Source organism: Megalops cyprinoides, chromosome 21, assembly GCF_013368585.1.
Source record: "Megalops cyprinoides isolate fMegCyp1 chromosome 21, fMegCyp1.pri, whole genome shotgun sequence".
NCBI classification, from domain to species: Eukaryota; Metazoa; Chordata; class Actinopteri; order Elopiformes; family Megalopidae; genus Megalops; species Megalops cyprinoides.
Window position 1 is genome coordinate 16549001 of NC_050603.1, and position 27565 is coordinate 16576565.

The 27565-nt window shown below is 42.1% G+C and overlaps 3 protein-coding genes across 4 annotated transcripts in view; 1 reads left to right on the plus strand and 2 right to left on the minus strand.

Moving 5' to 3' along the window:
• Positions 1-4273: 4273 nt before the first annotated feature.
• LOC118796228 (CKLF-like MARVEL transmembrane domain-containing protein 4) lies at positions 4274-9540 on the minus strand. The gene is made up of 4 exons (XM_036555023.1): positions 9292-9540; positions 6402-6578; positions 5904-6002; positions 4274-4526 (listed from the first exon to the last, which is right to left on the minus strand). Exons 1-4 carry the CDS (start codon positions 9412-9414, stop codon positions 4353-4355), a joined length of 573 nt encoding a protein of 190 aa, XP_036410916.1. The 5' UTR covers positions 9415-9540; the 3' UTR covers positions 4274-4352.
• Positions 9541-11241: 1701 nt separating this feature from the next.
• On the minus strand, positions 11242-21173 carry dync1li1 (dynein, cytoplasmic 1, light intermediate chain 1). 2 transcript variants are annotated; one of them, XM_036516000.1, is made up of 13 exons: positions 21061-21173; positions 20772-20845; positions 19204-19320; positions 17987-18217; positions 17589-17758; positions 17182-17275; positions 16537-16672; positions 16285-16396; positions 15570-15629; positions 15235-15279; positions 14878-14968; positions 14430-14561; positions 11242-12652 (listed from the first exon to the last, which is right to left on the minus strand). In XM_036516000.1, the coding sequence occupies exons 1-13, from the start codon at positions 21162-21164 to the stop codon at positions 12534-12536; spliced, it is 1485 nt and encodes a 494-aa protein (XP_036371893.1). In that variant the 5' UTR covers positions 21165-21173; the 3' UTR covers positions 11242-12533. The 2 variants fall into 2 exon arrangements, with proteins under 2 accessions (XP_036371893.1, XP_036371891.1); XM_036515998.1 differs by having other exon boundaries at positions 14848-14968.
• A 1240-nt stretch (positions 21174-22413) lies between these two features.
• Positions 22414-27565, plus strand: part of cpne4b (copine IVb) — a 42483-nt gene continuing 37331 nt past the window's right edge. The window contains exon 1 of the mRNA XM_036555294.1: positions 22414-22618. The gene's annotated coding sequence lies outside the window, so the exon portion shown is untranslated. The remainder of the gene's footprint in view (positions 22619-27565) is intronic.

The following is a 27565-nucleotide window of genomic DNA, read 5'->3' on the forward strand; positions in this document are numbered from 1 at the left end:
TATAATTTGTTTAAACAAAAAAACTAAAAATATAGTAGATTTATGCTTCACTCAGATACATTGTTTACAAAAGGACTACACATCACAGAATGTATCACTTCTTTTTGTCCACTTATAAAGTGTGTTTTTTTTTCAGAATCAAGTGAAGTACATTTACTGCATCAATATTTTATTTGCACAATTAAAACATGATGGTGCTTTTCACTTCCAGTTACATTAAAAATGCATTTCAATTAGCCAAGGTTCCGGCCATGTGATTTTCTGCGGTGATTTTATTTTTATCCAGTGGTGTGCCTTCTGCCATCTGAAATAAATGACATGAACACCCTGAGACTGTTTTGATATGTGGTCAATTGGTTCAGCCTCACAAGAGGCAAGTCAATATTCTAAAAACGCTCTCTGCATGTATTGCAGTTAGTAGATTACATCATTGTAGTTATCATGTTGAAATTTCATAATTTTTAGCAAGATAAAAAAGCAATTATAGTCCCAAGAGTAAGCACGAAGTCCACTTAGAAGAAACATTGGCTATGATTTAAAGTGCTTCTCCAAAGTATCGAAATTTGCGGTACAATATCTGGTAGTTACAGTCAGTTATTAGGAAGTTTGAAGCATCACGTGGTTCTGACACTACAAGTTCAGCAAGAGTCGGAGTGAAATATCAGTCAATCCCTGCCCCCAGCAAGATGCCAAGGAAGAGTGTGAAAATTGTCTGATGGTTGTGTCAGTGGAATTAGAAAGAGAGTGCTTTTCTCACGCTGACTGGAAATGAGTGCTATTCAGAGTGTGAGAATCCTTCCACAACAGTGAGGCAGAAAGAAGAAGTGAAGAGGGATTAGACAATCAACTTCAAAACTAGCATCAGGCAAAATCCTCTGGAATTGCCATGAACCAAACGCAGACCTAAGCTGCACTGGATATGTTATACTACCCTTTAGAAAGCAGTGCAATTTTGTTTTTTCCCAAAGCGGTGATATGTAAGAGTAGATTGGTGCAATTTCATTGGGACAAACTCACCACAGGGCACACTGCACACAGCACAGTTCTGGAAAGTACCCCTGCCACCTATCTTACCATTTCCCCACTCAAAATAGGTCTCCAGTGCATAACACATCCATAACAGAAAGTGAGTGGGTATTGTGACTCATAACTGTCCAAAACCCACAGAAGCACAAAGGTCAGCCCTCGTGGAGGAGGATCCATACATAATAATACATAAGATTGCAAAGGACAAGTCCTGCAAGTTTTGCTTTTCAAATCATAGGTCGTCATGTGGCGACAGTGTGGTGTAGTGAGAAGGACTGGTAACTCAAACGTTAACAGTTTGCTATTAGATGGGCCACTGCTGCTGTACCCATAAACAGCTTTAGTTAATTGAAACTTCCATGATAAATATCCAGCTGTACAAAACATGTGCATAACATGTAAAAATTGTTGATTATTGTATTCTAAGCCACCCTGTATTAGAGCATATGTTAAGCAAATTCAGTGTAAGGTTCTTATATATGTTTTACTGTGTTTCAGTAAAAAAAAAAAAAAAAAAAAAATATATATATATATATATATATATATATATATATATATATATAAATATATATATATATATATATTCCATAAAAGCATATATAACAGAGACCTGGTAGTTGGTTAATTTTCCCAGGAATAAGATGTTGTTTATCACTGCAGTAAAAATGACTGTTGTGCATCCCTCCATTACTGTAACATGATTGTCCTTAAGTATGAAAAATAGTAGTAGTTCTCATGATCACCACTAGAGGGGGGTACAACTCAAGGACAGCAGGCTCACAGAACACAGCACCAAGGACATGGAACATTCAGCTCTTGCCAAGCAGTAGCCTTCCCACATTCCCCCCTTACGGTCTGCCGGAACTAATAAACAGCCGTAAATTCACATTTGCAGAGGACAGAAAGGTTTCACGAACAGAGGCAAAATATTTTATTCATTTCATTTGTTATGACATGATTTAAAAAAGTGAATATATACGAGTGAAGAAAAATAGCGATGATGGTGATAAAAATGTGTAAACTATCAGCTTTAAAAATATTTAAATTAATTAATTCTTAATTAATCATTATGTTGCATTAAGGGATAAAAACTGACGGCCTTAATATACAAACACACACACATACACACACACACAGAATCAACCTTAGTCCAAAATCTCCACAGACATGGCCATACCATAAGCAAGGATGTTGTTGAAGAGGAAGCATTCAAAATCATCATTTGATAAAAAAAAAAAATATGAAAAATGACAGGTTAATGTGGAACATCATAATTCTGAGTACCAGAATTAAATTTTGTTTACACAGAATGCAATTTCAATGTGTGGTATCACATTTATTAACAAAAATTCCATACAAAATTGCTTTTTCTTAGAAATAAGAAATGATACCAGTTCTACTCAGTTGATCTGAACTTTGTGTTATTTTTTGATTGCAAATACTATGACACAAGCAGAGACATACACTATATGGCCAAAAGTATGTGGACACCTGACCATCACACCTATATGAGCTTATTGGACATCCCATTCCAAAACCATGGGCATTAATATGGAGTTGCCCCCCCTTTGCAGCTATAACAGCGTCCAGTCTTCTGGGAAGGCTTTCCAGTGGAGTCCAGATTTTGGAGTGTGTCTACGGGAATTTGTGCCCATTCAGCCAAAAGAGCATTTGTGAAGTCAGGCACTGATGTTGGACGAGAAGGCCTGGCTCGAAATTCGCATTCTAATTCATCCCAAAGGTGTTCAATGGGGCTGAGGTCAGGGCTCTGTGTGGGCCACTGAAGTTCCTCCACACCAAACTCCTCAAACCATGTCTTTATGGACGTTGCTTTGTGCACAGGGGCAAAGGAACAGGAAAGGGCCTTTCCCAAACTGTTGCCACAATGTTGGAAGCATACAGTTGTCTAAAATGTCTTCGCATGCTGTATCATTAATGTTACCCTTCGCTGGAACTAAGGGGCCTAGCCCAAACCCTGAAAAACAGCCCCAGACCATTATCCCTCCTCCACCAAACTTTATAGTAGGCACTGTGCATTCCGGTAGGTAGCGCTCTCCTGGCATCCGCCAAACCCAGATTCGTCCATCAGACTGCCAGATAGTGAAGCTTGATTCATCACTCCAGAGAACGCGTTTCCACTGCTCCAGAGTCCAGTGGCGGTGTGCTTTTCACCATTCCAGCCGTTGCTTGTCATTGCGCATAGTGATGCTGGGCTTGTGTGCAGCTGCTCGGCCATGGAAACCCATTTCATGAAGCTCTCGACGCACAGTTCTTGTGCTGGTGTTGCAGCCAGAGACAGTTTTTCACAAACTGACTTGTGCCAAAGATGCCAAAGATGGCATCCTATGACAGTGCCACGTTTAAAGTCACTGAGCTCTCCAGTACGACCCAATCTACTTCCAAGGTTTGTCTACAGAGATTACATGGCTATGTGCTTGATTTTATGCACTTGTTGAAACACCTGAACTCAATAGTTAGGAGGGGTGTCCACATACTTTTGGCCATATAGTGTATTTATTGAGAGACAACAAATATAAAAATAATAATTAAAAACACTTCATTATTACCAGTGTCCGGAACAGTATCAAAAGTATCTAATATTGCATCTGAAAGCTGTCTCAATCCATTCCAGCCCCTTAGAAGGTGCTGAAAAACAAACTAGGCCTTCAAAGTTGGCAAAGACTTATAGGACAAGTCCTGGATAGGAGGTTTTCCTATTAAGTGCTTATCTGTCACCAGTAACAAATCAATCCAATTCCTGGTACAGAGCAGTTGAATCATGAATTGTCTTACTGATGTTGAGTAATCATTTCTTTGGGCATAAAACTGCTGCTTCTCCATTAGTTCCCTCCTATAATTTTTGCAGAATCAAAATTATCGATATGTTTACTTCTAATAAGAAGGCAGATACATTAAACCTGCAGTACCAGCCAAAAGTGTGTACAAACCTAGTTAAGACAATGGTAAACATTCAGTCAGAGACATTTTGATCTGAAGACTTACACTTAAATGCTTGAAATTTGTTTCTTACACAAATATAAATAGTGAAGTTGTGCCTATGTATGAATTTCTTTCAAAAAAAGTTTTTTAAATGATTTCTCAGCTACTTTAAAACATAAGGTAGGTTTGTTTTGTTTAACACTTTCTGGTCACTGCATAATTTAATTTGTGGTATTTCATAGTTTTGATGGTTTTACTATTATTCTAAAATGTGGAAAATAGTAAAAATAAAGAAAAAACCTTCTACGAGTAGGTGTGTCCACACTTTTGACTGGTACTGCAAATGGCAGACTGTTTGGCATTCTCCTTGATAGAAAAATCCTCATTCATGTGGACTGCAGTACTTCGTTCCCCCCGTTGGAATTGAGTTTCTCCGCCTCCGACGCTGCCCTCTGGGAGCTGTTCTGTGCTTCTCCACTCTTACAGAAAGGCACATCTTTAGTCCTGATGTGTACTGCTACATCCACCGCAAATGCAACTGTCGCCAGCAACCCAAAAACCTGAAACACAACAGCAGCTTTTTAATACGCGTCACTAAATATATACACATCAATTATTCACCCTCGTTGCATCAGGAGGCCAAACCCTGGCGGAGGACACATGATATCCGAGTAACTTATAGGCACCTGCAAGAGTCACAGTGTGCCAAGAGTGTCACAGTCATGGGAGTCTAACCAAACTACCCACCTCTGTCTCTGGGGAAACAGAGCCCATGTGTTCTGCCGATGTGGGTTTCCCATTATTGTCGGTAGATGACACAGGCTGTTTCTAACCTGGACCTGTGCTTGAAGCAAGTGCCTTAACCGCCTGAACCTATTTTTTAGCCATTCATATTGATAATTATCACTCCAGTGTGCTGTGTATTTCAATCTATGTATCTCAGATTAGTTGTTTTTATTTCTGTTAAACATTTCACATTAGTTTTAAATTGCCTAGGATACTAGGTAGTATGTAAGCAGTTAAAATGTATATCTTACTGTCTATTTTTTTTAAAAGGTGTAAATTCTTTTTTTCTTTAACAAATAATGAATTTTGGGATGACAGGCTTGGATGACAGCACAAAATTATCCTTGATGCAGAGTCGGAAATAATAATTTTTTTGTCTGTTCTTTCTCGACACCGATCTCCCTTTGAACAAATATTTGTGCAATAGACACATAGCAGGCACACCCACAATACTGTAACACAGATAAAATGATTCTCCATGAAAAAAAAACACCATTAAATCTCACACTGACATTTTGTGCATCAGTGCAGCATGGTGGCTGTGGAGCTGAATGTAAACCCGTAATCTTGCAGATCCGGGCACCTTGTAAGGCACTGCTAGATAGCACTTACCTTTATAATAAGTCAGAGAATTCATTGTAATGACTTGCAAAAATGGTTGTAGTTTGAACCCTTGTATACTGGAACAGGGAAACAATGTTGATATTTAGCTCCGGTACTGCTCTTCACTGTTTTACCTTTTTACTTCTTGTTGTTCTTTATGGCTGAATGATCTTGTGTAAATATACAGTAAAACTATATTATATGAATCAGCCAGTCTAAGCTGGACTCTGAGTAAAGACTTTGATCATTTGAAAGTGTAAAAGAAGCGATTCTTGTGAGATGCAACAGGTTGCATCTGGATATCTGGCTGCTTGCATTAGGTGCCTTTCGCACTCTCTGGATTTCTTCCTAATAAAAGGCACGGTATGACACCAGTCGTGGCGCTTCATTTTGTGGAAAGGGCACCTTGCCAATGGAAAACATTACCAGCCTGAACTGCTTTCAGTACATATGCAGCTGTATCAACTGATCCGTGTGCAAAACGTATGCAAGGCAATGGTGTCTGCTGTGGCGATAGATACTAATAGACACGTGAAAAGATAACATACCGCTGCTGCCCTCTCCAGTTGACTTCCTTCATTATCAGCGAGGAATGTGATGGATGCAATCAGGAACAAGAACGCTACTGCTGCTGTGTACACCAGGTCCTGTGAGAGTATGCAATCACAGAAAAGGGTTTAAGGAACGGGGGGGTTCTCAGGCATTCTTCATCTGGAATGAGATTTGCTGGATCAGATTTTATTTCTTCCGTCTATGACTCTATGTCATCCTCCTCTTCTTATTTATTTTTTTCATTTTCCCAGAATTTAGAACACAGTCTTTACATATGACTTGTTTTGGACTTTCTGTCATGTCTGTCAGACTGACCAACATTTGAATCCCCTCATCATATCCTTTAAATTACAGTTTCAGTGTATTATATTCTATTTACATTAACATAAATATATAATCATTATATTCATACTATATTATGATATAATCATGTTTGTATTCCATCATCGTCATCATCATCATCATCATTATCACAACAATGGCAGCGAACTGACCAGGCTGGGCCAGCACGTGATGTGCACTGTCCGGTGCAAGTCGGTGGAGAGTAAGACAAGGAGGAGGATGGTGAACAGTAAGGCCAAGCAACTGACGAACTCGAAGAAGTAGAGCGGAAAGCAGGACGAACAGGCTTCCACCACCTCCTGCAGGATGAAGGCCACAGAGGACAGGAGCTGCAGGAGGGAGCAGAGAGGCATGTCTTATGACCCAGGGACCGCTTACTGCTCAAACAGCCACAACACTAGCCAAGAGCCCTGCTTGTGAACTTGTAGAATTCTCATCTAGACATTTCAGATCTGGCTTCAACACATCATATACGCTATATGGCCAAAAGTGTGTGGACACCCTTCCTAACTATTGAGTTCAGGTGTTTCAGCCACACCGATTGTTAACAGGTGCATAAAATCAAGCACATAGCCATGCAATCTCCATAGACAAACCTTGGAAGTAGAATGGGTCATGCTGGAGAGCTCAGTGACTTTAAACGTGGCACTGTCATAGGATGCCATCTTTGCCACAAGTCAGTTCACGAAATTTCTGCCCTGCTGGATCTTCCCCGGTCAACTGTAAGTGCTATTATTGTCAAGTGGAAGCGTCTAGGAGCAGTAACAGCTCATCCACGAAGCGGTAGACCACGCAAACTTACAGAGCGGGGCTGCTGAGTGCTGAAGTGCCTAGCACGTAAAAACCGCCTATCCTCTGTTGAATCACTCACTACAGAGTTCCAAACTGTCTCTGGCTGCAACACCAGCACAAGAACTGTGCGTCAGAAGCTTCATGAAATGGGTTTCCATGGCCGAGCAGCTGCACACAAGCCCAACATCACTATGCGCAATGACAAGCAACTGCAACTGTCGACATGGTTTGAGGAGTTTGGTGTGGAGGGACTCCAGTGGCCCGCACAGAGCCCTGATCTCAACCCCACTGAACACCTTTGGGATGAATCAGAACGCCAATTTCAAGCCAGGCCTTCTCGTCCAACATCAGTGCCTGACCTCACAAATGCTCTTTTGGCTGAATGGGCACAAATTCCCAGACACACTCCAAAATCTTGTGGAAAGCCATCCCAGCAGAGTGGAGGCTGTTATAGCTGCAAAGGGGGGGCAACTCCATATTAATGCCCATGGTTTTGGAATGGGATGTCCAATAAGCTCATATAGGTGTGATGGTCAGGTGTCCACATACTTTTGGCCATATAGTGTATAGCATCCAACTCTTACATTTGACATTTACAAAAACATTGATCCATCCAAATCAAATAAAGACAGGGCTGAACATGCACCATGTGCCTAGTTAGGTAGAGTGGTGCATTACAGCCACATCAAAGTGAAACAGAAAGTGTTCGAGAAAAAGAGAAGGCAGTTAGTTGTTTTTTTTTTCATTCGGTTGTGCTTCATCTGTTCCCACCCAGGGGGTCACTGTTGATAAATGGGGTCAGGCTTCACACTGTAAGTGGTAAACATGCATGGGAACAATGGCACAGCCTTAGAGAGAAAGAGAAACAAGCTTCTCAGGAACAGGCCCACTCTGACAGGCAATACATACTTGCTCCTTGAACTAAATTATCTTTACTGTTTCTGACAATATCAATTAAAATCAAATGATTTCGATAACATTTCAACAAAGTGTCATCATCAGGATCCACTCTTCCTTATGTAAACGGTAGGACAGTAGGAACACAGAACAAAAGGACATACTGAAAGTGATTTATGTACTCTATGTACTCTATGTAGGCATGTGAGTCCCCTGTAGTGAATGGTTGAAAGATTTCATCAACCATAAGAATGACAACAGCTATAAGGTTTTAAATGTTTTAGTCACCAAGCTCTGACAGACAAAAGTAAGGCTAATGTGAATACTGATGACCTACATAGTGACCACACAGCTTACAGTCTCATTTTAACAACGCGAATCCAACAGGTAATGTCACACATTTCATTTCAATCCCTCCCCCACAGTGTTATAAATAATATTTCATATTTTATGAGCATTTGTTTCTTCATATCTGTCAAAGTTTTGTCTGTCACAGAATTTAGCTGTTGGCTCAGTGTAAACACAGGCTACCCCACAATAACACAATTAGAAAACAATGGTACATTTATCAGTTTACCAAAATTTTACTTTTTAAGTGAATAAAAGTTTATCAAACATAATGTTGCAGGAGTGTTGCTGAGCTTAACATTTCATTTTGTGTTCATGTACTCCAGTGTGCTGGCAAGATAGAGCTAGCCTCGACACAGTAATGTAAGATGTTTTGATCTTACAGACAGAACTATGGCAGCCTGGTTGGACACTGGGGAATTCCTAACATACGCAGTTCTGTGTCATGAGATGCATGCACCGCGCACGTCGACTTGACCGCACAGAAGGGGGAAACCAAGGCTGTTTCTGATTCAGTATAAAAGATAACTAATTTTTCTAGCACAATGCATTATGTCACATAACTAGGACTGACCACACTTCATCTAGCCTAGGTTTACAATGTGCACATAGACATAATCAAAACTCGCAAGATGGTCTTGGAAAGTACCGTGTTCACGGGGAAGTTGCACCCTACAGCGCAGAAATTTTAATGGTTAACATTGGATATTCACTTCAGACAACAGGCGCGCTCGGCAACAGAGTTTACCGTTGCAGTTTACTTGTTTCCGTTTACAGATGAGATTATTTCACTTTATTTTGTGTCTACACAATAACAGCATTAGTTAACTATTAATTACAGATTAAATAGTAAAGTGGGTAATAGTTTCTGTATTCTGATGTTATCTTCCTAGTCCAAATTTTATTTGATATCTTGGTTTAATTCTCAAGCGCTGTGCAATTTGTAAATTACTATAGGCTAGGAGCACCAGCTGGGTAAATTGAAATATGAAATGGGACACTCACCACCTCGATGACTTTAATGGCAAACCTGGTTTTATCCAAATGTCTCGATGGTATCTGGAAGCACTTCTTCGACTTCGTTTCTTGTGTGGTAGTCGGCCTGTACACTGTATCGTCGGAATCCATCCTGGTTACGTGATAACTATTTACAAATACAACAATAACTATCAACAGTAGCTCACCCACGTTACTATAAAGCCGGTAAATTGGATGTTTCGCTCAAAACAACGTGAAGCTTGAACTCTAGCGGAAATGACAACTCGAGGTTAATATATTACTCGTTACCGATCTCAGGCTCAGCCCACAACGTAATGGGCGGTGGCTCCGTTGACTGCTTACTGTATGGGAGATAGCACCAGGTTTACCAGTTTTGGTATTTTCATCCAAATTAACCGATTTATTTCGTGCCGGTGTCTTTCCACCGTTGTTTGCTGTGCAAGCGATACAGTAGAGTGAATTGGTTACCAATACATTTCTTCCATAATTTCGTATAATTCTGTCCAAGGGCGTCCAACATTGTTGGTATGTATTAGAGCAAATATAGAGGTAAAATGCGTACGTATGTATCTTTTTTTAGTATTATTTAGAAACGTTCACATGTTTAGATGAGATGTCTGTTGTATTTAAAGGTCAGGTGGATTACCAATGCGAATAAAATGCATGGTCCTTGACTGCATGCATCAGTAGTGGGTGTATGTGTTTTGGAACCGAGCCTGACATCTCAGGATTGATGAAACTGCAGGTTTGCTGTTGTAAATTGGAATAAGGCAATTAATCAGAGTAGCTTCAGAAAATATCCAGCTTTGTGTTACTGTATGTAGGTCATCCTGGACAAGTGCGTCTGCTTCTCAAAAGACTGCTAACCCACCTACTCTCTTGCTCAGGTCTTCAGCAGCATTTGCGCTACGGTTAACCGTTGCACAATCTTTCGCCCACTGATATATTTGGCCTCATGGTCATAGTACATATTCTAAGGTGAGGCGCAAAATACACACTCCTGTGATAGTTTTTCAAACACCTCCTTTGTACCAACCCACCAAGCTAAACCTGCGTGACAATACATTACATTATTGTCATTTAGCTGATGCTCATATCTAAAGCAACTTACATAGGTTACAATATTTAAATGTTACCTATTTATACAGCTGGATATTTACTAAGGTAATTGTGAGTTAAATACCTTGCCCAGGGGTAGAGCAGCACTGCCTTGGTGGGGAATCGAACCAGCAACCTTTGGGGTATGAACCCTGTGCCTTACCAATATGTTGCACTGCTGCCCCACAGGACCTGGACCCACACTGAAGTGTCTTTGTACACAGTTAACAGGATGGCAGCACAATCCTACATTCCAACAGTAATGAGACCCAGACTCCCCAGTCACTCACAAAACATGAAATGAAAATACTCAGAATAAAAAAAAGGTGTCCAAATAAATACAACTTTATTTAACGGTTACAGACCTGATCCATTGAAACGTCACTACAATATCTCAGATGATAGGACCAATCCTTTTCAAGTTTGATGATGACTGTACATTCGTCTGATGAGGCTAAACCCTTCCCCTCTCCCGATGCTGCTGAGCAACCTCTAACTGACTGTACGATTAATGCTATCTATATGTCACTTCAGTGCATTGCAACTAAAGGTAATTAAGATCTCCCAAAACAAACTGGCCACAAAATGAAACCTAATACTTAAATGGTCACTCGTAGTGCATCTTCCAATACTTCTCTAAGTTATAAGGGGCCAGGAACCAGGGCTGAGTCCAGACAGGCCGCATTTGACACACTTCATTTCACCTGTAATTTGTATTTAAAGACACCTGGGTTGTTCTATGAGGACAACCTAGGGGATGTTTCAGCTTAGATGGAACAAGCACTGATACATTTGCTTTGTAAAGGCCCTGTGCTTGGGGCATGCTTGGTACCACACATTCCCTGTGGTTCAATTTCAACAAAATGTAGTCTACAGGTCAAGCTCACGTCAAGTTATGCAAGTTAAATGAATGAAAACAGCCCTGGGTTCCCATTCTAATGAAAATACACCTTTTTTAAGGTCCATCATTACCCTTTTAACCACCTAGGGGTAGGTGCACCACCTACATTTAAGCTTGTTTGCAGCAAAGTTATAGCAAGGAGGTTTACAGAAGGAAAAAGAGCATGCAAGCACCTATGCTCATCTCATGCTAATTTCCCAAATGTGTGTGTCTACTGTTCCCTCACAATGGTTGATGCAGGGGACCGAGGTGGCCTCACGATGTCTCTGGAAGTCACAAAGTATCTTCATTAAATGAATGGGAGCAGGAGATTTTTGTGGGAATGCCTGTACCCAAACATACCGATGAAAGACAGGCCATCACACACTGAAAGCAATGAGATGCCAGGGGTGTTTACAAAACGCCACTGCGGGAGACTGACGCCGTGCTCTTTCCTTCTGTAAACCTCAGTGGTGAGAGCAAACGTTTGAAAGTTATGCAGTATGTTCTGGACTTCACCGTGCAGAACTGGGTTACGGAAAAACATAGCTGATGCAACCACGACCTGATTGATTAATGGCATATTAATGGCATTTTTTTAAACTTCATTTAGGAAAAACAAACCTGTTCATCAACAAATAGGTGAGGTTAGAAGTTCCCTTTTTCTTTCCCGTGAATTTTTTTTGTCAGTATTTTTTTGTCCGCCTTTGGTTATTATGGCATGCATGTCCAAGTGAAGCCAATTTTAGCAATGAAACAACACTGGCCTTTTGAGGGTTTAAGACAAACCTCCACGCTAAACTAGCAGCTGCCTGTCACTCCAGTTCAAGAGCGATCCAACCACCAAAAAGGCCCACAAAAGCAAGTATTTCTGGATGCCAAACCATCACCTTCTCAATAGCAATCATAACAGAGTGTACCATTTAGACCCAGTGGCCATGACCCCAGGGTGACAAGGACACAAGCCTTCCTTCTACCTTTCACTGTGGGCTAGCCCTCCAGCTAGATATTTTACCTCCTTTCTTTCCTTACAGAACATTAAGAATTGGCCAGCAAGCGAGAAATCCGGCCGGCCTTGCAACATAACGTCTGAGTTTACTGTTCCGCTCTGCGATTGGCTAGTACACCCGCGGAAAAAGAAGATGAAGACAAAGAAGTAGAAGACGAAGTAAGGGAGAGAGGCAGACTCCTGTAGGGCGATGCAGAGGGGGTTTTTTTCGGGGAGGGAGGAGAAGGGGGAGGGGGGGAGTGGCTGCGGTCCCTCCCATCTTCAAGACTCGTCGTTCTCGGCTGGCGGCGTCGTCGAGGTGGGGGACGATGTGTCCATTTCGGATTTGTTGGAAATGCGGTCCAGCTCAGCCTGCACGTCGGTCAAGCCCAGTTTCGACCCTTTAGGGAGGGGAACAAGTCATGCGGTTACAGGCCTACCACATGCAGTCACACTACCCCTGCCATAGATAAGCAGAAGAGTGGGGCACTCGTCCGTGGCTTCTGACAAGGACATTCCGACATAAACCTGACAGGGCAGGCTGAGGGAGGTGGCATGGGAGTATCTAAATCTGGATTTTAGTTAGTTTTGTGATGACATCTGATTAACTTTGACATTTTCAAGGACTGATGACTGTAATCATGCTATGTAGCAGTCATGCAGGCTTAGTGATACGAATGCATGAAAACCTCATGCATGATAACCAATATGTGTGATAATGTTCCTCATGTAATCCACATATAAACAGATGCATAGCACCTCCCATGCACTAGGTCAGTGTAAAACGTAATGCAAAACTTGGCTGAGGTTACGTTTATGAATGGATTATCTGATCCTAGATCTGCATTTGGGGGCACCATTTCCCAAAAATTTCATTCATAAAAAATAAATAAATTCCATGCAGCTACTTGTCTTGTGTAGAGCCTGTGCTATGTGAATTAGCTACGTGATTGGGCCTGTGCTTCTTTCTTTGAGGGACAATCATGCATTATGCCACAGCAAATGAACAAGACGGCACATTGGCAAGCTGCGTGTGTGGAAAGAGCGCTGTGAAGACAAAGGGAATCAAATGGGAGGCTTTGGCTACAAACACATGTACACATAACAGCCATTCAAGATGCTCGACAAGCAAGACAAGCCACAAAACAGAGTGGGGAAGAAATTAACAGTGAGGAAACGCCAATTAATGCAGGCCAAATGAAGACTTAAAGGGGAGAAATGTGTCCAACCAAAGTGAACAGAAAGGTAATGCAGGATGCGCTGGGTAAAGTGAGCAACGGACATGGAAACAGGAGTGGAGACAGGTCTGAAATGGTGCGGGGACAAAAAGAAAGGTCCCGCTAGCTGGGGACGTCTGCTGGAGAGGCGCTAAAGGAACGCAACGTTACAACACAGACCTTAGCGGGGCCAGCATCCTGTAACTGATACACAGGAGGTGAAGAACACCATTATCACTTAGACAGTGAGAGTCTCATCTCATCTCACTGACTACATATACATTTCTGAGCATGTGAAGATACAATCTCACATACACACAGACAGACACACACGGACACACAATATGCTTCTTCAACACACAGAGTGGTGATCAAGCAGTAATGGGCCTCGAGGTAGTAGGTTTGAATCCAGAGGGCCTCTACTTTTCTGCCCTTCACCAAAGGTCTTTAACAGATTCAGTTAAAATCTAGTACTGCTGGATTGCAAATGTTGAAATGTAACACTGTGAGCACTGAATGATTCAGAAAGTGCCTCTGATACAGCACTGATGTAGTACTGATATCAGAGGGATTGAACAGGTCTTGACAATGTCCCTGCAGAGCTCCATCCAGCAGGATGTACAGGAAGAATGAGAGCTCTCGATTTGAAGGACTTAGGCTACAGCTCACATGTTATCACAGACAAGCCTTTAAATGTTTATGGACATATTCCACTGGATGTACTAGCTTTCTACCTCCTTGCACAACTTACGGACAGATAAAAGAAAAGGATTTCTATCACTGATAGAACACATCACCGTACGTGACAGATTTTCAATGAGAAGGTGGGTTAAAGGATGTGGGTTTGCCTTGTGTTAGCAGCCTGTAGCCTTGCAGACAAAATAGCTATACGTTAGAGAACAGATTCTGATTAGTACACCAAATAATTGAGTCAGAACGTAGTTTGCACGGCACGCAGTACCTGACTTCCTGACTGTCCCGGGTGTATTCCCTCCTCCCCCTGCTGGGCTGCCCCCTGGCCCTGGAGACCCCGCCTTCTTGGTCAGCAGGCTGTTGAAGAAGTTGGCCAGCACGCCCTCGCTTGTCTGTCCACCTGCCAGCCACCAGGGGGAGACACAACCATGAGAAAATTGTGACCAAACTCTAGTCTTGGGGCTTAGTTTTAAATTAGCAAAGAGAGAGAAAGCAGAGGAGAGAGAGAAAAAAGGAAAACGGATGCGTGCAAGCAGAAACACCCAAGGCAAAAAGATCACAATCCCAGAAAAGGTGTTAGGCGAGCTCCTGTTTTCATTTGTTTTAATTTGGAAGGAAGAGATGCAGTAGAAAGCTGGAAGGGGCGGAGCCATCATGCAGCCGTAGTCTACGGCTCATATACACACCTTTCATGTTGGGATCGATCTTCTTGGTACCTGATTGCATGGGCATGACGTTGGCCACGTTTGACGCCGCGGAGCGGTTTGTTGTTCTTGGAGACCCGCCGGGAGCTCTGCTAGTGGCGTCCTTTTCAGACCAGGGGTCAACAGAGGGGGTTAGAGGAGAGAAAACAAGCATAATGCATCACTTAGTTCAGTACGTACAGCAGGTAAAATACCCACACATAAATACACAGATTTTTATACATCAATGTTTATATATATCATTGTTTTTTTTCTGAATTAAGTTAATTAAGAGTTAATTAAGAATCTTATATGTCAATGATATTGTTAAGATCAGTTCATTTCTGTTTGATTTTGAAACGAAAAATTCTGAAAGGCAAAAATACTGACCACTGGGCGTCCCGCAGTAACAGGGGGTTGTTTTGCTAGCAGAGACTAGAGGGAGACCACAAAGGACAACACTTTAGTGAAAGGACACCTGACTACCAGCGAATCTGACCTGCAAATGACCATGCAAAGGACTCACACCAAGCCTGAGGTTAACACTGAGCCCAAAAATTATCACTTGCATGAGAGAACCTCAAGTTAAGCCAACTGCATGTTCCAGAGGGCTTTAAGCACCTTCAAACTTCTTTGACTGACAGATTTCTGCCAGTTCTGTATCACATAGGACACAAACAAAATCTAAGTCCAAACAGAGAGAGTTGATGGTCCTTTTCAGTTACCTGCAGCTTTGCTAGAAATACTTGGTCATCTTCAGCAAAAATTTCCTTTTCATGGACAAACTGGGAACCAAAACACATGAATTTGGTTAAAACATTCATCAACATCCAAATAGTTATATGCATTTGAATTGTTCCTTTTGAGCATGAGATCACATATTGCAAATGTGTTTATTCACTGTATGTGGTATAAGGCACTAACACTGTATGCATGAAGATGTCTATAGCATGGACACTTTTAATAATTCTGCAGTTTGATTAAAAAAAAAAAAAAAAAAAATCCCAAAAATAAATGTGAATCAATCATTTCCCCAAGTGTGAACATATCAAAGCTAAGAGTGTCCATTGACAAGATTTGGAGACAAACAGAAAAAAGGGGGGAAATCCTGAATATCCCAAATGTGGCCTATTTGATTATCCCACTTTAGCTGGGATAATCACATGGCTTTCCCCTCGCTCCCTCCCAATCTCGAAAGCCATGCTTCAGGGACGTGTGCCCCATTTGGCCATGTTCTCGGTCAGGCTCAACACCGGACCGTGGGACCCCAGGGGACTGGACCCATCCAGGACAGGTCAGTCTCAGACAAAGGATAAAGGAATGGAGGAGTGTTAAAGAGGTCAAAGCCCAGCATGTGCGTGTGTGTGTGGCAAGAAAGTGAAACAGGATTGAAACACAGCAAAACAGTCCAGCATGTCTGAGCCGGATAAAGAGAACAACCTTCCTCACTGACGGCTTCACTATGATGTCTTCAAAGTTGTCCTCCGCTTTTATCGTCTGGAAGTTTTCGTGCAGGATCGCGATCTTCTTCTCGTTGTCCCACCCTGCAGGACTGCAGAGATGGAACGCATGCCGATGCCATCAGCTGGAAAGCCTTGCTCAAATATACACTGTGCATACCCCAACGATGGACAGTTTTAATTCAAAAAAATTAAACTAGAAAGACAAAATGAGATAGAGCTCCAGACTTACATAAATACTGCGTCTTTCTCAACGACTTGAGCAGGCAAGCTGAAAGGAAACCCATATAACCTATGTACGAGATATTTATATAATAAATCTAGATTTTTGTTCTCCTTCATGGATGTGTACAGTAGTGTTGCGCCATCTGCACAGTCACTGTCAAGGAAAACATTCTTAGTGTGAACCACATTTCCCCTGAGCAGCTACAGCCATGTTGGCTCAACACTCTGCCTGAGTCAATATGTCCAGCCTCCAGACCTATGGCCATTTTGGCTCCGAGTTCCGGGTTTATGACAGCCGAGGCAGACACCTGAGCTCTGTTCGACAGGCAGAACACTACAGGGTACAAGACTGCATGTTGTATTGAAAAGCCCGCCCTGCGGTGGTGATCTGTGGCATTCTGAGAGCGGAAAAGGGCTACATTGACAAATACGTCAGGGAGTCAGGCAACCGCACTGAACCGGCACCAGCTGCATAAATGTCACTACTTTTAGGCCGCTGGGAATTTTTAGAATAAAAACAACTGAAAGATGTCTGAGTTTATGATATGTTTCATTCCATCTGACAGCTGAGGCACATGCCAGCAGAACCCCCACACTAACGACCATGTTGGCTCCAGGACTCTGGGTTTCCAGTGGTTTCAGTGAAGGATACACTTCAGGCAGAAGCGCCGGATGTGAGACTGGATGAAGTCGAAGTGCTCATCTCTGTAGTCATGCTCCTTCTCAAGCCCGCTGATTGCATCGCACTGTAGAGAGGGTGACAAAGAGCAACCTGCAATACACATTTACATGACAGACAGACTGAAAATTAACTTTCTTGAAAAATTCAAATGATAAGCGGCATATCTAACAGCTTCTAGCAACTACTTGCTTAAAGGCATTCAAGGATACTGGTGACAAAGCAGAGGCTTGACAATACCGCTAAATTCTCTACTGTACGCACAGAACATCTACATCAAATGCTAGGAGAGTGAGTAAGCAAGTCAGCAAGAATGTGTGCGTCTCTGTAAGCACTGCTGCAGCACCAGCGACCACCTTCATAAAGCCCTTGGTCCAAACCTTTGTGCACACAACAACCATGGGAACGCCCAGGTTGTGTGTGAGGGTGTTGTCCCCCAGGGGGAGCACCACGCTCTCCTCCCCCCCATCGGCCGCAGCAGGGTTCCTCCTCTGGGGGGACACGTTCAGGTTGCTCCCCGGCTCCGTGTACTCCTGGAACTGCCTCACCACTGTGTAAAAACACACGATATGGTGAGTACAGTGGAACCAAAGCAACTACATTGAACAATTCTGCACTTACGATTGGCAAATAAGAAGTAGCATTACTCTGGGATGCAGGAAAATCTGTCTCTTGCACTGAACATTGGACTGATACATTGCGTGTGTGTCTTTGCTTGTGCCCATTTCCCACAATACACCTCAGCAAAAGTAATGCTATGTGTGGCCTTCCCACGTACATCTTTGCTCCATGTCTCTCATCTCCTCGGGAGGGACCCGCAACTTGTCGATGTAATCCCGGACAACGCTGGCCCACTTCTGCAGCGAGTCCAGGGCGATCCAGGGCCTGGACATGTCCACCACCAACAGCACGACAGTGTCCACCAGGTTCTCCGAGGACACTGCAAACTTCTGGAGTCCCTTGTGAAAGAGGTCACCATCCAATATCCAGGCGTTACACCTGGCTTGGTCTGTAGCAAAATGGCACAATCACCGAAAGAAAACAAAGAGGACAGTTGAAGTTAGGACCAGAGATTCTCAGAATTTGGGAAAAAAGGAACAGACTTTGTTAAAGTGATGATTCTGGCTAAGATCTTATGAACTTCATCTACCCCAAACCACCCCAGATGGCTATCAAATAATTCAATATATAACTGAAGGTGACATAAATGTTAATTCTTGAGAGGCCTCCCTGAACTGAAAAATGAGAAAAAATGAATTAATCATTAATCCCACATATGGAGCAGATTGCTGTTCTCCGCAACATTAAAATACATAGGTAAGACTCCAGGTACAGAGCAAGGTTATGGCATGCATTATTATGCAACTGAGGGCAGCACACAGAATTTATTCACACAGCACAGACCAGCTTAAAGTATGTGAACTTTTTTTATTTGAGTCCCCCTCAATTACAGAACTGGGACACCAATATGGTTCAGTAGCTTGCAATCAGAGGGCTGTAGGTGCAGTTCAGTGGGACATTTCAGTTGCCCTTTGACAATATACTTCAATCAGAATCGCTTCAGTAAATATTCAGCTGTATGACAAAATAAAAAAAGCCCTGGATAATGGTGTCTCCTATGCATAAGGAATAAAATTGAGCCCATATACAGACATGTTTAGTTATTTAGGAAGGCACCTGGATGCATGTAATTTATAAGTCTTAGATATTACATGTAGTAAAAAATTTTTACTGCTTTTTTTCAGGTGGAATTTAAGTAAACACCTTGCAATAGCTTACACTGTGGTTCACACTAGGATTCATACAAATGACCCTCAGGTCAATTGCCCTAACCGTTACTCTGCTCCATCTCCCCTACGCCGCAACAGCAGAGAAGTGCACTGCAGGAATGTGGGCTCAGATTCAGCGACTGGCCCTTATCTGGGGCGCGCCGTCAGACAGCGAGCCGAGCAGCGCGCGGCGGCTCGCACGCGGCGGCAGCTAACGCGCGCTTACCGTCGACATCATCATCGTGGACGTTGAAGTAGAGGTACTCCAGGCCCCTTCCCTTCATGTACTCCTCCACACCCTGGAGCTTGGCAGCCAGAGTGGTCTTGCCAGCCCCGTCTTCTCCTGCAAACACAACGGTGGGACAGGAGTAATGCCCTGGGGGTGGCTTCAAACACGGAGGGCAGGAAATGAACAAGGACACAGCAAAGCAGCAGAAGGAAGCATCTGATATCTTCACTGGCCTGTCAGACTATTAAAAGGGGGCACCTTATTTGTAATAATGATATTGTTGCTACTACTAATTATTGTGCTATATCAACAGTATTCTTTTATAAATTACATCTATAAGGTGGCTTCCAAGGATTAATTTGAATGGGAGCGTGGGAGGGAGTGATATACACCTCAGCACCCACCTTTGTGATGTAAAGTTGCCATTTTGTACCAGAACACTCACCTCACATCATTTGAGGTGGATAGGCAAGAATTGATTATCCAGTTAAACTGAGGCATGATAAAACAGCCAGATGGAGAATCTGGCCAGAACTCAGAGGAACAATTCTACTTTCTGAGACAGTAATTCAGGCCCTCAGTTTAACACCCCTCCCTGAAGATGTTAAATTCTACATTAAACTGAACCCATCGCTGCACTGCATATCTGAACCAGAGGGAAGAGTGCCCCCTGTTGGCCAACAAACACCACGTCTAGTAGCGAACTGATTTCCCCGGGTCTCCCACCCAAAATCGAAACGTGCCCAGCCCCACTTAGCCTCGGCCATTTGTCAGGCGCACCACCCTTTATTACTGTTCTTAAATAACCAATGAAAAGAAAAAAGCTATGCTAACGGAATGTATAGGTACAAAACTATAGAAACTATGTCATCATTTAATACTGAAAGGGTGTGTCTAAGAAAACGTTACATTTTAAAACATAAATATATGGACACCTCGTGAACATTAGTTAGTCACGTTTGTAACGCTAGCAACGTAAATACAGACACAAGCCTATAAACCCGATCATCCCACCTGCGATTAACTAGCCTACTGTGGCTAGCTACATTGTAGCTATCGAACTGGCGCTGCAGTAGTCGTCTACGTATGTAAGAACTACAATACGCTGCAGCGGGACAATTACAGCCTAACACTTTAATTACACTGATTAACTTCTAGTAGGGGATTAGCTAGTTAGCTAGATTGCTACTGAACAGATTCTGTCTCAAGTGCCAGTCGTCCGGTCTGAAAAAGAACATGGGAACACCCTATCAATACAAACACTGCAATGATTTAGTCAGCAGATTAGCTATAAACATTGTATCTAACGGTAGAAATCTATTTTAACACGCATTTATGAGGAAACAAATTCAGCATTGGCTGGATATCTACCCGTATTACCAGCAGGTAGCTAACGTCCTGTAGCCAGCTGATGTAACGTTACCTTACTACCGTTATACGCAAGACAATGCATTGTCTCTGCTGGCTAGCTGCAGCACCAGCTCTGTCTATTGCTAGCGAGCAAGCTAGCTGCACTGGGCCATCCCTCAACCATTCCGCTTATATGTGTAGAAAATAACACTCACCCAAGACAAGGACATTTTTCCCCGATGGCAGCTTTGATCGCGAGTGCGTGGACACTTCACTCAAAATAGACGACCTGCACGTGATACAATAATAAATCGTGACATATTCACAGCTATTTAGCTGCACAATCTGATCCACTGTCACCATTCATAGGATGGGATCAGCCCGTTAAATTAACTAAGTTAGCGTGCAAGCAAGCTAAATGACACACGGCAGCCGGAACAGCAATACACGCACTGCACTGCGAATTGCCACCTGTGTTATTTGGTGTGCAGAGTTTGTCCTCACCATAAATTCTGCCCATCATCGTCCTCTCCGTTTTGGATTTCCAAGGTGCTGTTATTTACATTTGAGTTCATGGATGTTGCTGCACTTCTCCCTGCAGCGGCCATCTTCGCTGGCTTGTGACACCCGCCAAGATGCCCGGATGTGAAGCCCAGCCCAAGTCAGTTTGACAGGGGTGGGGTATGTAAACAATTGTAGCCAGGGTTGGTTGTTGCAGTGCCGTGATGGGTGTGACCCACACACACCACCACCACCATCATCACCACCAAAATAAATAAAAGAAAATAATAATGTAACAAATGACCGATGATAACAAATGACCTCATGTAGTCCCTGTGGTGAATATGTAAGTTCATGTGTATGGCTCTGATGGAGGTTTAGAGAATTCAACATTGCTGATTAATCGACAGCGCAGATCAGAAAATTGTTCCTTTAATAACTGATATTAATGACAGATTAATTTCAGAAGCTGTCAGGAGTAACAGTTTGACCAATATCTCTGGATTAAAGGGGAAATTAAGCGAAACCTACGCCCTCGGCTCCCTCTACATAACAGTACCACTTTATTTGATGATGAAAAAAAAATGTCAAAACACACAAAAGTGAGAAAGCAGGAATAAATTTGTCAGAGAACAATCATGAAAATTCGCGACTGGCAGTGGCACTTGGCTGACCCCCATTCGTGTATAACTCGCCTGGGCCGCAGTCAGGGGTTCTGCGGCTGATGGTCAGTGTTCACTTCAGCCAAGCATGTCTACCAGCGTGCACTAGGTCAGCATAATTTAAGGTGGGCTGCACAATTTGTTGGGTTAAAGATCATTTTTAGCTTTCATTCTGACGCCCTTTATGGGTAAGCGGTTATGTAACTGTAATGACCTGGGGAAAATACAATAAAAGGCAAATGTTTGATTTTCTAACTCGGAATACTTAAAGTTAGCCTACAACAGGTGCTCAGGAAGGTTTAAAGCCAAGTAGGCCAACTACACTCTGTTTCTACATTATATAAAATTGGCTTGTTCAGTCGAAAATTAAATTGATACTCTTTTACTGGAAGAAAAGGCTTGTATGTTTGTATTATAATACAGTCTGAGAATTGGCAACTCAACTGGTTGTGTTGATACACCACAATTTAATCCATTTATCGTGATGGAAATCTATCTTATTTGCTCTTAAGGAAAACTGAATTTCACTGTGCTGTTCCAGCTGCAATTAAAAAGACATTCCACGAGAGGGCACTGGAGTAATATTTTAACGAATAGCCAAACTGGCCTCCTTCAAGATTGTGGGCATTAAAAAGTCAAGTGAGCCGGTGAGATGCTGCTCTTTCGCATCTTTCATTGAGAGGAGAGGTTGGTGAAAGGAGTTTGAGACAAACTCACATCAACGGTAGTTCCCGTGTCGCTGGTCTACACACGATGGATTGAAAATGGGTGCTGTCCCACCGCATGGAGCATCCTCCCTTTAAAGCCGAGTTTGCTCACATCACATTCTATAAATTAAGGAAGTTTTTGTCTGTCTTTTTTGCACTACTGCCTGGGAATATTTTTTATATTCGCTGACGGTGAGTTGCCTTTTTGATGCATTCATTTCTCCCAGAATGAGGAGACGCGTATTGGGTTCTTAACATTGATGGTTAGATAGCTTGGCATGCATGGGTTGGTATATTTTAAGCACGTTGCAATTCGTTATTTTATGAAGAAACTAAAATACGAACTGGCGTTACTAGTGAAAGAGGGAATTTTTAAATGAATTATTCAAGACCTTAGGGAAAGTTTACATGGTTCTTAGGTGTAAAATATTTTCAGTCGATGTCCAGGTGTCAAGTAGCAAATCCACTGAGCTGTGTAGTTTCGGGTTATAGGTTCGAAGCCAAGTAGAGACACTGGACTTCACATGACTATCGTGATACTTGACAACAGTGAAATACAAAGTTATGGATTTAACTGAACCATTAATATACTAAATGTATAATGCGTTAACAGACATTTAAATGCGACTTTTCTGTCATTGTATGTTTCTTTCCCATTTATGCGTGCGTGTGTGTATGTGTGTGCTAATATTATATACAACCAGTCCCTTTTCTGTTAAAAATAGCATAAATCATATTCTTAATGTAACAGTTGTGAATGATTTCCTGGATTATGTTGCCTGCTTCTGCAGGGTTTAGCTGGTAAAATATTTATCTTTTTGCAAATTGTAGACATTGACTGTTCCACATACATGACGTGTGATGACAAAATGCCATAATATTTTGATGCAGGTGAACTGAATGTAACTTTCTGACCTGCCGACCCAGTGGTGGCGAGTCGTCCGGGGATGCTGAGAGTCAGTAAGGGGAAATGTGTTGTGAAAATGCTGTGGGAGACATGAGGGGCTGGAGATTTACAGGGGACACGTCGTCTCAGCATGTCCATCTTCAGTGTCATGAAAAATCAGTCAATAAATAACCATAACACCATGGGTTGCTATCTCAAATGTCTATGAAAAAGTCTACTGGAAATACGAGATTTCCAGGGGAAAAAAAGCTGATTTGAAGCTAGTTTTACGATGTACGCATTCTCTGCCTCGGAAGAGGGGTGATTGCCTGACGGTTATTATTTTCGGTTGTAATTAGTCACGGTAAAGCTCTGTGTGGTCTGCGCCCTCTGCGCTGTAAGTGTGCGCACATGTGATGTAACGTTGAAAGGAATGCGCTTGTCCTCAGAGGTTATACAGAGGCGTTAGTGTTCACACCTTATAATTTCACACGCTGCTCCTTCTGTGTTGCCAGTCCCTCACCTTTGTGTTATTCCGTATGATTAAAACACTGCCATAGGAGACAGATATAAATATAAAATAAGCAGACGAAGGGTTCCTTCCTCCTCTCTGTGCATCTGGAGCAATCGATAACATCATCATTAATGAGTAATGTACTTGCGTCTCATCCTGTCATAATTTTATTTACCTAATGCATGAATATGTAATGCAATAACAGATCGCATAATGTGATAACGGGTTTGCTTTTTTCAGCTTATGATGGGATAACTCAGCTGATCTGCGAAATTGATTTCAAGCAGCACCTGGCTGGCCAGCTGCTATTTGCGCTCTGCTGTCATTGGCTGTTCAGCCTGAAAGTTTTCGCGGTTCCGTTCATTTGTTTTGAAACTTTTCTTTCAAATCCGTACGCGTCATCCTCGCCAATCCTTGCACACGCTGCCGGCTCTGAAGCACATTTAGCACTTGTTTGTCCAAAATCAGTTCAAAGCTGACTGGCACTAAAACTCCACTCTTGAAAGAATGTCAGCTGGCCTTCTATCAAGTTAACTGTAATATGTTAGAGAATGGATATTGTATTGTGGATACAGTTTGAAGCTGATGAGATAGTGAAGGTAAACCCTCCAGTCTGTTTGACCATGTTACCACTGCACTGTGAGGGTCTGAATTGTTTCAGTGTAATGGAAGGCAGGTTGGCTACACATAGGGGAGAACAGGGAGTGCAGCTCCTCTTCCACAGCAAACAGACGAACAGGCCACCGTCCCCCCAGCCCGTGCTCCACAGACACCGCAGGTATTAATTGGCAGCTGGCGCAGCGGGATATGCAGTAGGACACCTGTTGACCTGTTGCCGGCTTTCCTCTGGTATGCTGAGTCCCTTGTGTGTCTCTTACGGCAGAGCGGGCAGGACATCTGATTGTCAGTCATTGGTCTGCCACCGTCCCACAGAAACCAAGCCCAGAGAGCTGCTGGTATCTTAAATTATCTTATTAAAGGGGGAGATCTGTAGCCATAATTTATTCGTCTAGTCACAATGCACTGGCTACTGTACAGAGTAATTGGGTTGAAACAGTACAGTGGCCATCTGTCTTGTGTCTAGTGTGATGGCAGTTTTTTAATAGCAAGTTCAAAATGGCTTTTATCGCAGTCTAATGGTCAGCCTTTTTTTGTCTAATGTGTCCATGTGTGTCTCACTTGTTCATTGAGATATTTGTTCCTACACCAACAAGTGGCTGTCATTGGGCTGAATATCACAGGCTATGGAGTCACTCCTCAATGGTCCATTGGCTGTATGGTGTAACCCCTGGTTACAGCAGGGATGGGAGGGGCTCTTGCACAAGGGTGTGGTCTATGGTGGGGGCAGTCATGCAGTTTGATGGAAAAACACCAAGTTTCCATCGAAACTTTCATGAACTTTTTTTTTTTTTTAAATCAGTTGTCTCTGCCTCTGATTTCTCAGAAGGTCTCACACCTTTCACAATGTGGATATTTGAAGACAGCTGTGAATCCTCTTAAAATTTTGATCTAGCTTTGTATGTTATGAGATTGCAAGTTCTGAGGAGGCACATAATGATCACAGATGAATTCTTTTTTTAAATGTTTTGCCAACAGATGTGTTGTGGTGTGTGTGTGTGTGTGTATGAGTGTGTGTGTGTCTGTATGTGCGTGTCAGCCTGTGTACATGTGTGCATGTGCCCCCGTGTGTGTATATGTATGTGTGCATGTGTGTGCTGTTCTATTCAAAAACAGCTGCATTTACATGAGGGGGTTACAGACAGAAAGCAGAAGAAAAGACTCTGCTTTGTCACACATTCATCTGATGGTGTGATGACCTTAGCCTGATGTTCTTTGGGGAACATCACACTTTTTTTAACAAAACTGAAGTGACACCACATGATAAGCAAATACTAGATTGTGTATTCCTCTACAGTGCACCTCTGAATGTCTGCAGACCTGAGACCTCCAGTTTTATCTGGTGTGTAGTGAGGGTGGAGAAGTATGTGTGATTGGTTCATGTGGTACATTTCAAACTGTAATTTAGTTGGTAGTCTCCTTATAAATCTTGATTGCCAAATGTAATTCACTGTGCAGAGATACTTCAGCTAACAAATATGCTCCATAAGCAATCTTTCTCATTTCCCTTGCAAGACAGACATTTATCATTGTGCTCACATTAGCTTTACTCAGCTGTAAAAATATGAGTGCATTTCAAGACACAGAGATGCTGAAATGTAATTTCCATTGTGAATACGTTTCATTCCGTAGCCTCTGCTAAATGAAATTGCTTCAGATGTTACCTGTCATGTGCTTACCGGCCTCAATCTAAAAATAATCAAAGCATCACTGCTTTTTCATATACATGTGAACAACATTAAATATTAAAAGCGGGGAGAGAGACAGAGACACAAGCAGTTCCTCTCACATTTCTATAGATGGATAGCATTTAACGGTTCCACAGGCTATTACATTGCCTGTACCAGTTAAGTGTGAATAATTACCTGCAATTGAGAAGTGTAGCCGATCAGTACATTTCCATTATAGTCATTTCCTGCCTTTGTTTAAAACACATTTGGAAGCAACTGCAATGAATGCATGACAAAGCCCACAGAAATGCTTTACAGCCTATTGAATCAGTGGGTGTCATTAGCAAGAATATGAATCAGTGAAGTATGTTATTATTTGTCATAATGAACACAATACCCATAGCGATCCCAAGTTTCAGGGAATCATTTTTCCAGGTGACGGGAAGCAGAAATGAATCACAGGCTTGTATGGGCACTGAGTGCAGTGTGATGTGGTGGAAGCTGATATGTGAACTGAGATTGCGATTAGATTGTATAGTGCAAATCCTCTCTAGCTATCTGGTCAGGATTTGCACTATACAGTTATCATTGTTATGCACATTGTACAGCAATAACTTTTTCTACTGCACTTCATACTGTGTAATAGCAATAACCTTACTCTTGTTTATTCTTGTTTCATAATTCAATATATACTATGTATATAATCATAGCACAAAGATGATAACTTCTCCATCTCACTATTCTCATTTATTTATTATATGAGAGCTACAGAAGTACTGCACAATGCATAATTGCACAAACATCTTTCTATTTATTGTATTTTATACCTCTCTATTTATTTTATTCAATTTATTCTTTTGTTGTTTTTGATGTGTACCAGACGGTGCAGTTGTGACCCTCAAATTTCCTTCGGGATTAATAAAGTATTTCTTATTCTTATTCTTCTTATTTTTATTTTTATGAGGCCATTCAGAGCACCCGGAGAAAGAACCCGACTAAAATCCAGATGAGAGAAAGATTTGGAAACAGTGTGGAATATGTACTAACATTGGAAATGCATGGTTTTATCATCCAAAGTGCCCTTGGTTTTGTTGATTGTACAAGAAGTTATCAGTGCTGCAGTTATTGGGATGATATTACTGTAAGCCTTTACCCCAGTTTACATAGCGTAATGATCCATATTGTCGTAGACATCAGAATGAAAATGATGACGCAGTTTTGTTTTGAATAGTAAGGCTGTGTTACCGATTATCTGTTATGTGATGAAGGGGTGATGGACAGAGCAATTACAGTTACAGTACAGTGTGTGGCAAGCCAGAAAACACTGAAGAATTTGAAAAGGATGTAGTCACACAACATGGCCCTTTTATGTGTTTGTTGTAGTTTGTAATTTAGGCCTTTGTTTATTCTAATCCACAATGTGCGTTTAATCCACAGCGTGCCTTAAATTA